This window comes from Watersipora subatra, chromosome 6 (assembly GCF_963576615.1).
Source record: "Watersipora subatra chromosome 6, tzWatSuba1.1, whole genome shotgun sequence".
In the NCBI taxonomy this organism is placed as follows: domain Eukaryota; kingdom Metazoa; phylum Bryozoa; class Gymnolaemata; order Cheilostomatida; family Watersiporidae; genus Watersipora; species Watersipora subatra.
The window spans coordinates 10,640,747-10,657,353 of NC_088713.1; the positions used below are offsets into that span (position 1 = coordinate 10,640,747).

Sequence of the window (16,607 nt, forward strand, 5' to 3'; positions counted from 1 at the left end):
TTTTCACAAACAAGAACTGTAATTTTTATATTTCTTTTCATGAAATAATTATTTTGTTGAACATAGGGAAAAATATTGCAGATATGTATAGAGTGAAATTGAAACTCATAGTGATTGTCTGATGTAATCACTGCCTTGGAAAATCATCAAATCCAGCATCATGAAAAATAGTAACAATATTATATGTTGGTCTTAATAACTATAGTTACCAACAACAACTTCAGTGCAGTTTGTGGTTGCGATCTGGAAAAACACGCAAAATTTCAATGTACTATGTGCAGCGTTCTTGCCTTCAAGACAGACGTGCAACATTAACGCGAAATAACTTATATGAATTTAGCTAACTAAAAGCATACTTGAAGAAAGTTTAAGTATAGCCTACCCTATTTATTAAAAAATACTAACATGACTAATTAAAAAAAAACATAAAAAAAGAGCCGAGTTACCGCTAAGTTTAGTTTGAAAAAATAGATTAAGTTTCACAAGATTTATTTTTCACAGTTTTTCCTCTTGCATAACCTATGTTTGCTTTTCAATGCCATGTTGATAAATTGGCACTGATGTGTTTTAAATTGTTTGTCGTTTCTTCATTGATTAATTATTAGTCATTTTGTTTTTATGTTACTGTAAAGCACGTAGCAATGGGCTTCCAATTGGTTTGACCAGACTACCTAAATTTTGGAATGATCAGACTTTTGGCATATAAAACTAACTTGCCTAATACATCGTTTCTTTCAGAAATGTTTAGATCAGCAAGCTTCGATAAACCTTTTATCAGAATATAATTGTTTATAACCATCTGTTACAGCATTACCTCACTGTCCACTTCACCGTTTGTCTTTGCGATGAAATACATTTTGCTAGTCATGTTCCCATTAAAAAAATTATTTCAATTAAAACTTTGACACACATAGTTACGACTTATTTAAATGATCGTAGATCATTTAAATAAAGTAGATGTACAATCTTTGATGATAAATAATGTATAATCTCTGATGAATCTCAGGCAGATGTAAAACCTTTGCCAAAATCCCAAGTTGTGAGATTTAGTTGTGTTTGCAACATTATATGCATGAGTATTTTCTTTAAACTCTCTTGTTCAGCTATAGGGCCCAAATTGCAAATATGCAGATATAAAACTAAACTGTTGAATCAAATATAGAATATAGGATACTGCCATTTTGTTTATAAAATCAAAACTTTAATCAGTTTCGTTTGGTTTCAGCTAAACATAAAATACTTTTTCAATTATCTCACTCTGGTATTAAGTTAATTTTACACTCTGTTTAATAGACTTATGTAGTAAACTTATTTCATCTGTGTTTGTATTAGCTTAGATATGTAGTGGAGAGAAGTTGAATAAAACTAGTTGATGACTTAGCTTGTTCAGGACTTTAATGTTACATTTCGGTATAAAGTGTTTTCAATCAGCTTCCTAGAAAAATAAATTGTGTATATAACAGAATAGGCTTCATCAGTGAACTTTGAGGTTTCTTATATATTATTGCAAATCTCAACAGAGGTCACAGAAAAATGATTACTGCTAATTTTATTTATGAAATTGATTGTGAAGGAAAGTTCAAAACACTTTAGGATCAAAACATACTTTACAGTTTTATCCTTACTATACGACTGTGCCCAAATAGAAGTCGGATAAACTTAGGAAATTAATTCATTTTAAATTTTGGAATTGATTGTAGAACAAATTTTAGCAGTATATATTAGCAATAAATCCAATAACCTGTTTTTATAAGCATTTCCAGCATCGGAAAACAGAAATTATATGAATTTTAATAATATATTGAGTTTACCAAAGAAATTGTTTTAAAAATCTATGGCAATATATATAATACAATCAAAACAATGTGGAATCAGGTTCAAATTGTGATTGGAATAATTTTACATCTGAAAGTGATATTGGTGAAGAGGCTGGTAGCAGTGATGATGATGAGGTGGGTGGGGTGATGCCAGTGCCTGGAAGAATATTACCAATTTGAAGAGAGATAAATCTCTTACAATACATCAGTTTGTAGTAGGGACAGGTCCAGTATTTACGCTAGCAGATACTATGTGATGGATACAAAAAGACAAGAATGAGCAAATGGTGCAAAGACTGTGATGCAGGCCTTTGTAAAGGAGAATGCTTTTGGATGTATTATACAGAAATAGTGTTTATTAAAGTGTACACTTGTATCATACAATGATATACAATATATATATTTATCAACGTAGATCTGCATATATACAAATGTTTATGTTTACATTGTTATTCATTATTAATATATATATGTATATAAACAAATATATACATATATTATATATATATTTATATATATACATATTGTGATATATACATACATATATTAATGTATATACATGAATATATATATATATATATATATATATATATGTATACATATATATATATATATATATATATATATATATATATATATATATATATATATATATATATATATATCTGGACATATACATGTATAAAATCCATGTTTACACACATATATATATATATGCACACAGGAACATAATCAAGAGTGTATAAACTTTTTAAAAGAAATTGATTTTTTGAAAAATTAATTTACCCATGGGGGGAGGGGGGTATGATATAGTCCTGAAAATATGCCTGCAAAAAGACTGATGACTGTAGGGCCTCTAATAGAATGCCATCTTTATCCGAACACTGCTTTTAACATATACTTAAAAGAGAATCACAGAGAAGAGTATAAAAATGCAGCATCATCCTTAAATTGAGAGACACTAATAATTGACTTATCTGATTTATATGAACCCCTCAGTAGGAAGTGGACAATGGAAAATAGTTCACAAAATGGTACTAGTGACAAATAGTGACAAATAGTGTTACAGTGATTACCTTGCTATTTTCGATAAATATAATAACACTATTAATGTCTATCAAAAACACGTAATGATTTTGTGTTTCTTGTAGAGCTGCTATAATTTTCAAGACCACTTAAATGAGAATAATTATTCATTAACACACAAGTCAAAAGTAGACCTTGGTTTGAAGTCACTAACGTCTGAACTTGATCCATTTTCCTAAGTTGGCTTCATATTGTGGATTACAACCTGACAAAATCTTTGCATCGTCTGTTGATAGATGAAAATACTCCTCAAGAACCCTCTGGTTGACATTCTTATGGCTGCTATTATATGGCAGATTCATAGTTTTTACTGCCATTACATCTATAAACTTTGGGTAATTTTTAGTAAACATTAGAATTACTAGAATTGATTGTTTTATTTTAGCTGTAATAGTTTAGATACATTCGCTGATTTGAACACACTCACTGTTGTAGCGGAAAGAGCCGAAAAAACTGTCGGAGTTCCCTCTGCAATACATCTATGAAATTTTCCATGGCATCAGTTTACAATATGACAACTTTTGCACACACAAGCATAGCCTCAGCAAAGTAGTGAAGGAGAGCATAAGCACATGCAAACCTAGCTCAATAGTTGAAGCTTTGCCAATGTACATGAAAGAAGCAGCAAAGATTAACACTAGAAATTTAGCAAATCATTTTTATTATGTTCTACGTGTATTGTCTTTGTGAATTAGATTTTAATACATTTTTTCTCACAGTTTCTGCAAACTGCCAACTCTGCATTTATGCTGCCTTGCCTATATTGTACTTTAGTAATAAAACTATTTTTTTATGTTTACCACCTCCTTTATTCAATTTAGTCATTCTAGGTTAAAAATGTTCAATACTACATCATTGTTGATTAGCGATTACTCATTGTATGTGTGGTTAGACTGTTGACATTTAGAACCAAATAACAGAATAGGTTAGATGCTTGAAGAACTAATCGCTTTCACGGGGAAAAGTAAGTTTGGATGCAGGGATTGAAGGTATTGGACAATATTTTGACCTTATGTTACAGAGTGGCCTCACTGCCCAGTTTGAAAGAGCTGAACCTCTCTTACAGTAAAATGGATTCTGCTAGTCCAGTTGTCATCGAACATATGGATTCACTAGAGAAACTTAACATGATGTCTTGCAAGTTCGATAAATCCCAACTCATGTAAGACTGAAATAATATCTCACAGAAAACTTATGCAAGATTATGCCTTGATGATAAACAACACTACATGAAATTCTTTTTTAACGTCTTTGTACGGTTCTGAATGTTTACATTTAATATGTGTAAATAGGAAATTAGGTTGCTTTATTTAAAATCAGCTTATAAACAATAAAAAGTAATGAGAGCTGCACGCCACTTGCTGTTAGTCTAGGACATTACCAATGAAACATTTTAGTAAGAATTATAATGTATGTATAATTTATAGTCTATGTAACTTTAAGTCTCGTTTACTTAACCGCAATCTCTTGGTAGACCTAATCCAGTCTTCCAAGAGTTTTGTCTACAAGCAAGAGGCTAGATCCTGCTTACTATACTTGTTACCAGAGGGGCTACTGCAGCCACAGTCTAGCACCAAGTGCAAAATCGTGCCTCTCCAGCCATGGTTTGCCAATTATTGAGTGGGGAGAGCCTGCCCACGGCTCAATAAAACTAGTGTTGGGGATGAAGAGGACAACCCGTTTACTGCTCGTCTGGTTATTTCTACTGCAGGAGTACAGCCTAGATCCCAGCCAGTACTTTTACTAACCTAATCATAAAATACTTTAGTGTCTACGTTTGGTCCAACTCTAGATCATGTACATAAAGCAGTGCAAAGCCAATTCAATCTAACCTACTATGTACAGAGAGAGTCAGGAATTTTATGAGGTTCACACATAATCAGCTTCGATTTTACTAGAGCAGCTGCATATATGCATCATATTTTACTTTGATTGGCTCAGCTGCATCCTCAAACGATAGCCAATTAGAAAACAAGAAAACAGATGCAGTATTGACTAATTAGAATTCAGTATTTCCAAAACAGCCAATCAGGATAATACTCATAACAGTATACAGTTAGTACTTGAACCGGAAATATAGGTGGACATTTGGTTAATAACGAGTACACAACGTGGCTACCCATGAGTTACTAATGTATATATATATTTATAATGGCGATCTTCGAACGCCGTAACTTGGCATCTACCGGTCTAATTTGAATGTCCTTAGTACCATTAGATAGCTTAGTTTGTGTGTTGTTTGCGCTATATAAATTTGTATTTTTTCAAAAAGGAATGTCTAAGAAATGACCTGCTTTAGCTAACCCACCGATTTTGTTGGTGAAAAATAAAAAGAGAGGGACACCTATAAAATATAATAGATTATGATAAAAAAGGGTATTAACTTTTAGCAATACGATCTTTAGAAGGATTAAAATAAAAGATAGCATATGAGAGTTGTACTACTGATAATAATTAAAAAAAAATATATATATAAGAGAAGTTCTAAACGGTACAACTAGCACAATAGTAAATATTAAATTTAAATCAGATAATAGACGTTTCACAAGTTTTATGTATCACATATTTTATAATTTTGACAGTGAACTTGTCCAATTTGACAAGCAGAGTTTCACTAGAAAGAAAGAAAACAAACCCAGCAACAAACTTATGCCACAATTTATGAGTATAATAATGGTAATTTAAATGTTTTGTTTAGCAAACAAGTATGTTAGCTTGTTCGCTACCACAAACCATATAATAGAGCTCAGCAAAGTATTTGTTCACCCACAGCAGGATAGTGCGACCCTAGTAGGCTTCATACAGTTACAATTATCTGCATACATTTAGGCGGTATAAATTATGTTTACAGTCCTACTTGATTTATATAACTTTATTTCTTCAAGGGATTTTACCACAATATTAACAGTTGCAAGTTTTTCATTACTGTTAGATATGTAAACTTTGGTTGTTTTCTATTAATTATTGAGACCATTTAGAAATGTTTATTTTGTTTTTAGATGTAGTAATTTTAATGAATCGTTCATCTTGGCCACAATCACGGTTGTAGTGAAATTGACCAAAAACCTGTGTAAGCTCAATCTGTGTCATAGTTTTGGCGTCTTGTTGGCATCAGCTTTGTAATAAAACAAATTATACGCGACTCTTTCAAACATTAGATATTAAAAATATGTAATTTAGTCTGGCTAATATAATTAGTTTGATAGCGCAGAAATTAGGGGACTCGATAACAAAACCTTCAATTTTGACCAACTTGGCAAAACATTGAACGGCGTATGAAATAAAACTATAGGACATACTTGACTCCATGCTGAAAATGAGTGTTAATAAGCGAATTGGGCAGTTTAGCAAAACTTTGAAAATTTGTTAGATGAGCTACAAAATACAAAAAAATTACTTAAGTTTTTCAAGATATATTTATAGCAATCAAAGCTTTATCACGGCTAAGAAGCTGTAAAAAAATATTCGTTTGAAAGTCAAACACTTCTGTGTAGATTTTTTACATGTATCAGAAAAGAGAAAATCAACAAAGCAAGCATAGTTATGAAGTTCCGATTATATGTATCCTTTGTAAATTTAAACTTCATCTCATATTTTTGTCACAATTTCTGCCCCCTGCTAATTTTGCATTTACGGTACTATGACTCTATTGTAATTTTTCAAGAAAAGTCATTTTTATTTATTTTGCAGCATTCAATTATTAAGCTTTTCTATTCCAGATATACAATGCTTAAAATGATGTGATTATTGGTTTCCATTGAGTGATTACTCCATATACGCCTGTTCAATGGTAGACCTGTTGAACTAAATTACAAAATATTTAGCATTTTATGTAGAAATGTTAGCTTAAATACAGAATAAATAGCTTTGAGTGCAGAAGTTGAAGTTATTTGACACCTTTTGATCCTTTTTTTACAGAATTTCTTCACTGCCAAGTTTAAAAGAGCTGAACCTCTCTGACAGTAAAATGGACTCTGCTAGTCCTGTTGTCATCGAAAATCTGGACTCACTAGAGAAACTTGACATGCGCAATTGCAATTTCTCTAAATCACCACTTAGGTAGGTGTGAAACAGTTTCACAAAAAAACTTTTGCAGATTTCGGCCGCGTTCTTGAAATCTATCATCTAAGTTTCTGCTTTGAACCTCCTTGCACAGTCTCAGGTTTTAAAGTTGCCACCCGTAAACAGAAAGTTGGAATGCTGGAGAAATAATTTATCTGTACCACACCGAAATCCACTATTCTGTAGTAAGAGACTTGTTCCATATTTCCTAACTCATGTCAGCTCATACAATTTCACTTGTGATGGAAGTTCTTAAAATCAGTTTATCGGTTTTTAAATATGTGTTAGAGCAACTGATTGTTGACTTAATTAATTAAGATAGACTCTATACTAATGTTTTACGGTAAAATACATCTTAGCACCACATTCCAGCCTTAGATGTCACTAAAAGTTTTTTTATTTACGTAATAATTGAAATATGTAGTTAGCACACATTTGCAAATTGTGCATTTGGCTGAAAGTGTCTATTGGTCCCCGCAAAACATTTTTATTACCCAAGGCTACGCGTAGAAAATCTGATCAAGAAAAAAATTAATTGGCTCATAATACATGTATGTATATATGTGTATGTATGTATATATATATAGGTTTATAATATACATATACATGTAAAAACTAGTTCAGAAGTGTGAAAACAAGTTGAAGTCAGAAAAAATGGATTGCACTCAAATAAAAGCATCAATCAAAAATCGACTAGCCAAGCAATTGATAGAATATTTCTGATAGGTTGATTGGAGCCTTTGACATGACTGCATCAAAGCTGCAGTAACTTTCATCTAAATGTAGTGATTACATAAAATAATATGCATGAGAAAGCTAACAGATTTTTTTACAAGCTGATATTTTTTCTATGTAGACAGTTTGCAAATACTTTACATCACAAATCTCAATTTGTTGTAGCTATGATTTATTTTTGTTTTGTAGGCCTTTTTTCATTAAATTTCTTTAATGGATAAATGTAATTTTCAACATTGCTTAAATAGTACCAGCATAAATTTATAGGTTCACAAAAATTATGAAAATAAGTTCGTTGTCGACGATCATTGAAAGTGGAGTTATGAGTTTATGTACACGTGTACATAGTCACTTAAACTTCACTATAACTCACATGCATATTGGCATGCAGCTATAAATAATTACCCATTAGAGAGCTTGAAAATGGTTCTACAGGCAGCAATTTCTACTTCGTAAATCATCTGTGAACGTTTCAGTCAAAATTCTGATATGTCGAAGGTAATACCTTTCAACCACAAAATATGAAAACTAAACACATTTTTAGAACCAATAACTTTGTGCAAATGGCTTATGCAAAATAAATGCACAGTTTCATATGTTTGCAAGGTTATGTCAAGAAAAAGGTTTACCGCCTGCATAAAACAAGCTTAGAAATTTTCTTGATGCCGTGTCGATAAACAGGGCAAGACAATTACTCGACATAGCTGCTGAAACTCTGCCATAACTTTTGGGCAAAATGGCATGAAGCTGAAAATGAAAATGCATCTGAACGCAAAAATATTATCCTAAATACTTGGATTATTTCCGTCAGACAGCTTGTTAAGACTTTACCACCTGAGATCTATTTTTTCGGGGTTATGAATTTGCGCCATCAGATTCTTATTCGTTTTTTGAAACAAAATATTGATGTAACAATTTTGCATATCAACTCATTGCACAAATGAATGTGTGCTTCAGCAAAAAATAATCGGTTTTGTATCCAAATAATTGAGTTGTGAGCCTGTATTCACATATTTGGTGAAGCGACCAAAAACAGGAAGGAACATTTATTATGATCAGAAACAGCAAATTATGGACTGCTAGATTGCAGAACAATATGAGAACCGAACCTTTTGACTAGATATGTGCCCTGAAAATAATGGGGGGCAACAAACAAATATACAGATAACAAATGCAGTCAAACATGGATAACTCGCCCTCGGATAGCTCGAACACATGGTTAACTCGAACGGTTTCTTCGATCCATTCCCACGTAATGATAAATTGCTTTAGATATCTCGACCTCAACTCTGTTAACTCAAACAGTTTTTTGCCCAACACCTACCGAGATGGTTGCTATCGCTTTAAAAAATCACTTTATCCCAACCCATAGAGGTAAACCTCAACTTTTCGTAATTCATAAGCGTCGTTATTACTACCATCGGCAAAATATTTTTGTCAACAACTTTTCTAAAGGTTTGGTGGAATTTGATTTGACCAAACATTCACTTAGCGATGGCCCATCGGAAGCAAGGAAAAGTGAGGTAACTTTCGCATAAACTTCAAGAAAAATCAGCAAAATTGATCTTGGTTAAAATGCTCAAAAGAAAAGGATGCATTTTCTTCTAAGAATTTCAACGACGATCAGGTTTTGCCAATTTTAATATAAAAACGTCCTGGCAATAACATCACCTCAAACAACAAACTGATCCCAAGTGATAGAAAGATTTCTATTATTTTTGATAAAAAAGTTTTAAACTTTACATTAAATACAATTAATTTGAAACAAGCCATTTATGCTTTTGAATTATATTATAGTTTGTATATGTACATGTATCTACTAATAAATAAATAAATTCATGGACGTGTGACATTGCTCTGATAACTTGAGCGCTATGATAACTCGAACACTCTCGCTCGGTCCCGTGAAGTTCGAGTTATCCATGTTTGACTGTACATAACAGATACCTCATACCAATGTGCACTGAAAACAATAGATTAGATAATGACATTGAAGCAATGAAGCATTTGCAGAAACTAAATGAAATGCAATTTGAAACTTTTTTTATTTAGAATGGTAAAGATCAGAACATGACTTGCACGAAGAAACTAAACATACTAGATAATTAATGTTAATCTTGATTTGCTCATTGGTATTGCCATCATCTCTCTGTTGTCAGTACTTAAAAATTCTATATTGCCCTGACCCACCTTTCCTTGGACTATTTGGCAATTGTAATAAATAGAAAAAGTTGAAGCATTGGTTATAGTGTTCTTATGGCTAATCCAGTGTACTCCCATATCTGATCGATTAAATTATGTCGAAACTCTAGGTTAGTTATTTTACAACTGCTATGGATTATATAATCTGTGGTTGCATTGCATACACAGATCTCTAGTAAATAAAAAAAAAACTTTTGTACTATTTCATGGTTTTACGCCCAGCGTTATGATATTGTAAACTTTGATAAGATTGGACAACTCCTAACATTTTTTTTTCCAAAATGGCAGTTGGTTTGAATATTGTATACCCTTTTTATTTTACTTTGCCTGTCTTTAGGACTTCCAAGTTTTTATGCATAGTTGAAATTACAGACATACTTTTTATCTTTCCATTCGCCAAAGTTACTTTCACCAGTAGAAAAGCTAGTTTCTTGTTTTCCCTAGCGTTTCCGTGACACGCTTGAAAAGTTTTTAGGGACCTATTCTGTTTGAACTTGCAGTTCTGCAAACATGACTGTTATTTTTTAAAGGTTCACTGCTAGCTCTAGCGAATTACAAAATTCTTCCATAAATAAAAAATGGCCTAAATTTAAGAAACCATCCTTACTTTCATGATTATGTTGTGGGTGACTCTTTTTCCAGTGCTTTCAGCATACTGTTGCTCATCACCAATGTTCACAGACAACTTGTACAAATAGCCAAATACACCATTGCAGAGAGCAAATAACTTTATTCAGAATCTAGAACTTTCAGATGGAAAATACTGCCTGATGCTGAGCAGTCATTTCCAAGCCTGCAAGCTTTTATCCATAGATGTAAAGTTAACAGGCAGCAAAACAGAAGATAACTAGCCACATATACTAGAAAAACATTCTTTAACTTTAACAAGTCCTTGCCAGCAGGGTTTTTAGAATAGTCTGTAAAATACAAACTGTTCTAAAACATTAAAACCTGTTTCTTGAAATCATTTTAGTATATAATGTCGTAATTAGTAAATGTTTGGTAGACTAGTAAGACAACCAAGTAGGCTTCTTGACAATACCCATAAGCAAAACTAAACCAAAAACCCGCCAAATATCTTTGCCATTGACAGGCATACCAGGTATCACCATCTTTTTGAATGCCATAAATATTTGTTTCATTAGCTATAACATTTATGTTGCCAATGTTAAAAAAGCTTTAAATAATAAAAAAAACATTTATGTCCAGGAATTAGAATTTTTTCCTCTTCCAAGCTGTCATCAAAATGCAACTATTTTTGTTTTAAATCAGCTCCTCTTGAAAATCTGTCATTACTTCCTGTTTCAACGCCAGTCGTTTCATTTTCACTTTCTCAATCTGATTCACTTTTTTGTCTTATTTTTCAGTACCATCATCTTCCCAACTTTTTCTGACCGGAGATCTTTTTTTCACTTCTAAACCTGTTGATGTCTTTATCTAAAAATTCTTTTTAGCAGAGCTAAAAAATCTTCTGTAATCATTATGAATAGCTTTTCACAAAGAAAGATCAAATGTTTGGCACATTTTTCAAACATGTGTAATAGGAGTTTTTATAGTTTTAAAATAGTACTACAAAGCCTACCAAAATCGCTCAAGTTTTTAAATATTAATGTTAATGCTATTTTTCAAATAAATCAAATTAAAAAGGTTTATCGAAAACTAAATTCTGTCAGAAATTTATGGCATCAAAATGCTGAGACCATGCTATTATGTTGACGCTCGTCAGAATTAGCCTGCTAACAGTTAATTGAAATCATTTTATTAGTTTCATGTATCACATGTTTTATAATGTGACAATGTATTTGTTGAATTCGACAAGCAGGGCTTTGCCAGGGGGGTGACAAAAACATAAAAAACTCACCCTAAATAACGAAATTCACATATTCTAAATTTAATGTCTATATCTATGATGTGATATATTTATTGGTAGCTTTAACCACTTTGATAAATTTTTTTTTTCTCAAACATGCTCTTGGCTAGAACGAAGATGATATAAAACGCAGTATGAGTTCAATATGCAACAAACTCATTATGTTTTTTGGCATCGGCTTTATGAAAAGACAGCTTAAACGCACCCTTTATAAATATCAGATTCTAAAATATAATTATTATGTAATTAAATCCCATTAAAAATAATTTAGTAAATAAACAGTTAATGCAATCATTAGAAACTTCTAGTCTGGTCCAGCTTGTTTCATGCCAGGCTAAAACTCATTGTTAACTCTTGTCTACAGTGAGCCAATATCGTGTATTGGCAATCGCGGTAATATAAGTACAGACTCTGAGCCGACGAATTGGCTAATTAGTGGGTTTTTATTGTTTTATTAAAGAACTTACGAATTAGCTAAACTAATCAAATTTTGTCTCCAACCAAATAACTTTGTTGCCAATCAAGGCAAGTAATTGAAAGCTTTTTTGTTTAGCAATTCCAATATTATCAGTCTTCAAACAGAAAAAACAGATCGTTATTATTATTTTGCGAAGATTCGGAGGCATCCCACACTTTGCAAATATCTATAGAATTTTTTTTTAAATAATATGCGTTTAACAGTTAAACAATATTTGCACTGCTTCTCTAGATATCGCATAACAACTAGAAAAACACTGATTTTTTTAAAAATCGGGTTGAATAAATTTGAATTAATTAATTTGAATTAATTCTTCAAATTAATTTGATCAGAAGAGCAAGTTTTGTGCATTAGAGAAAGAGTTAATATGCGACATGTGCAGTTTTTAATAAATTGTAAATCTTTGTCATTGTACGTGAAAGAAGCTGTAATAATGAAGTGTAAAAATCAGCAAATCATTTTTATTAAACTCTAATTATATGCAGTTTTTGTAAAATTAAATCCATTCGCAAGTTCTTGTCACTGATTCTGCCTTTTGTAAATGCGGTATTTACGCTGTTTCATCTCTTCTGTAGTTTAGCAATAAAACTCATTTTCTTCGATACTTTTAGCATGTCTTTTATTCATTTTAGTCTTTCTATATTTAAAATGCTCAATATGACATGATTATTTATTTACATTAAATTAAACTTTGATTTTTGCTCAATACACACCTGATTGAATTGTATAATCAAATAAAATCATGTCATATTCTCATAGAAATGTTTGCTTCAACATGCACCAAATAACTTTGAATGCAGAAGTTCAAGTCATTGGATTATTTTGAACCTTTTGTTATAGACTTTCTTCGTTGCCAAGCTTGAAAGAACTCAACCTATCTTACAGTAAAATTGATACGGCTAGTCCTGTTGTCATTGAAAATTTGGATTCACTAGAGAAACTGAACATGCGTCTTTGCCAATTTTCTGAATTGCCAATCAGGTAGGTCTGATATAGTATCACATAAAACTTTTGCAAGACTGTAATTTTGATGAATATGACTGCCTGAGGTTCCTCTTTTACCCTCTATGTATTGCCCTGAATGTTTAAACTCAAGACCTGTAAATAGGAAATCAGGTTGCTTTAACAACAATGAGCTGGTACTGCTTCGTTATCAACTATATCTTAGGAAAAGACTTGTCCCAGCACAACAAACCCATTTCACTCTGTGATAGACTTCTTTTTTAAATTAGTTTCTAGCTTTTTTTAGTTTGTGTTACAACAACCAATTATTGACTTCAATAATTACAACAGACTTTATACGCTTGTTTTAGGAGTAAGAGCTCCACTTAAAGCAGACGCGAAAGCTGTAAATGTGGTTCAGAGTTACTCTTGATATTGCCAAAATAATGAATTCTACTCGGTTATGCATGAAAGTTTTGCTAGACTAAAAAAATTGTTTTGATACTACTATTAATAAGTTCAGCCATGCAAAAAAATTCATCAGGCTTACAGGTATAAATTAAGTAAGACAGCTACTGTTATTTGAACTTGGTTTTCCAATTATTGAAATTTAGAACTCAAATATATTGCACAAAAAGCCTGTTTTAGCTGCAACATTTAGGAAACATTTTAATGCTTGCAATGATATATTATGTTTAAAAATAGTTATTAAATGAATACTTGCTTTCAAATCTAAAATTAAAAAAAAATCTGGTTTGGTCGTCACTGTTATCATAATTCTCCCAGACATGCTCCTTGCCTCTGCATTCCCCATACCTGAACGATTTGGCTGAAATGGTTTGATGTGGCTATGTCACCCTTTCTGGAACTGCTGAACCTGTTTCTTTAGCTGAGACACCAGGACTGAACAAGCTAGTCAATGGTCTAGTTTTGCAGTTGTTATCGCTAAATTAAAAATATTCTTCCTCTTTACACCAGGCAGCAGTTTTCTAGCTCGATCATCCCAGATGAATCCCGGATATTCTTTGGCCTGTGGTTGATTCCAAAGATTGCACCATACCATCTTTCTTGAAGCTGGGTCGAAAAGTTTGCTCTGTTGTTTTTGGTTCACCGCAGAAAATGAAAAGAGCTCCCAATAGGAAGTCAAAAATGCTTAATTATAAGTTTTATTCACATTTATTATTTTCAACGACTAAAAACAAAAATAAATACACGTTATCAATTTCCACACAATTATTTTTTCCATCTACAGAGGAGGTTTTGATATGTAGTTACCAATGATTCAGACTTTTCACATTATTAGATTGTTACTAAAATATCGACATGCTCATGACAGTGTTTTGCAGTGGAGGGGCAAACTGATTATGATATGGTTCATCTAAAACATTTGTTTTACTTGTGCAGTTTCAATAAACCATATGGTTGATTTCATATAATATTAGTTTTATGAATATATCTCCTGTAGTGATTATAAGAAATTGTAGTATCTCCTACACAAAAAATATGTTATAAAATAATCTACTTTTTGCTAACGATTTTAGGTAGCAAACAAGATCATAAATTGTCTTAGCCTTTTTTGACTGGCCACACATAGCTGTGACTTCCCCTAATTGCAAACCTGCTTAGCAGGACAACTTCAACTAATGACAATGATGTGAGCAAGTAGCTATACTTTTTTTCCAATTTTACTGGCACAATTAATAAATATGTGTTGGGTAGCTAAAAAGACTTTGTTCAAGCTGAAATATTTTCCTTGCAGTTAACATATGAGATTCTATAATCGGTTTTGCAGTTGGTTAGAGCCATACTTTTTGACTTACGAAATGATAAAACCTTTTGAGTAAGTTTAACAATAGTGGATAAAGACTCATTGCACTCATTGATATGTCGGATACAATATGCACCTAAATTGGCTTTTTATTTACAATATCAACTTTGTTAGCAAGGTCTATTAATAGCAAGTTCAGTTCAGATAACAGCCACTGTTTATTAAACAACAGTCGATGCACCCTCAGATTATAATTCTATATCACAAATGCCCAATATTTATTGGTTTCACAATAAGAATAATTTTATTAACCATACAAATATTGAAAGTGAACACAAAGAAATTTTATTGAAATAAACCATGACTATAATGTTTGAAAAAACTGCAATAAAAGCAATCAAATAATCTTATTTCGTATTTATTGGGTCTTGGCATCAATAACCAGCAAAACTCACAATGTTGCCTTTTCTTTTAGATTTGCTTCAATGACCACTCTGAAACAATTAGACATTGGTGGCAGACAACTGGATTCCGTGTTTCTGGTCGGCATAGACGCTTTGGTATCATTAGAAAAGCTTGGCTTATACAATTGTGACCTGACGAAACTTCCATTCAGGTCAGTCTATAAATAAGCTCAAGGCAACTTTTTGCCACTATTTTATGGTGATGAAACCTGCTTTTGTTTTGGTGTATTTCATGCACATCGTTCTATCTGATTGAAATATTTAATGTGTATATATATTTGATAATTTAAACTTCAAATGCATATATATTATTACTAGCCTTAATCAGGCCTGACTACACTGTAAGTTATAAAAATATTTGCTACTCTATAATTCATTTACATTATACTACTTTATTCCATTCAGGTTAACTTGAACAAAACTTTTCTTAATTCACGATACCACAAGTAAAGCTTCTTTGATGACATTAGTTTTTTTAAAGCAAAATAGACAATCAAAATTTATGGGGTGCAATTAACCAATGAAAATCTTACAGCTACATCTGAAAAGCCTATCATGTAAAAAAAGAATATATGTATCATATAAAAAGAATATATATATATATATATATGTATATATATATATATATATATACTAACTGCGCCAGCCAGCATTGCCTGTGTAATAGAAGAGTCTTTGGAAAGAAAATTCGTTTGTATTTAACATATAACGACATTTGCCATTCAAACTTTCAAACTACATATCATGAGAGAAGTGTGTCGTGTAGTTAAATAAATTAAGAGAAAAATAAAAACAACTGTAAAGGTTTTAAAACTTTGTCAAACAACTGTACCTTTCAAGCAAGTAGCCTTGCATATTGCCAATGGATAACTCCACTAAGCTAATTAATAAGGTTAGGCTTCCAATGACGGTAAGCCATGACTTACCATTCTGCATTGTTGTCTGCATTGTTGTCCAGCTCCATTGTTCTAATAATAGGTATAGCCGGAAAACCAACAGATATACAGATATATGACGACATACAGACGGACTTTGAGAAATATATATATGTATATGTATACATATATATATATATATATATATATATATATATATATATACAGACAAACATGGATAACTCTCCCACGGATAGCTCGAACACATGGTTAATTCGAACGGTTTCTTTGGTCCGTTCCCACGTAAT

General features: G+C 31.8%; 1 protein-coding gene across 1 annotated transcript in view; it reads left to right on the forward strand.

Moving 5' to 3' along the window:
- Nucleotides 1-16,607, forward strand: part of LOC137398023 (uncharacterized) — a 110,298-nt gene that overhangs the window by 31,722 nt on the left and 61,969 nt on the right. Inside the window, exons 13-16 of the mRNA XM_068084123.1 lie at nucleotides 3,925-4,065; nucleotides 6,822-6,962; nucleotides 13,091-13,231; nucleotides 15,436-15,576. Of these exons, the coding sequence (XP_067940224.1) occupies nucleotides 3,925-4,065; nucleotides 6,822-6,962; nucleotides 13,091-13,231; nucleotides 15,436-15,576 (564 nt within the window). The remainder of the gene's footprint in view (nucleotides 1-3,924; nucleotides 4,066-6,821; nucleotides 6,963-13,090; nucleotides 13,232-15,435; nucleotides 15,577-16,607) is intronic.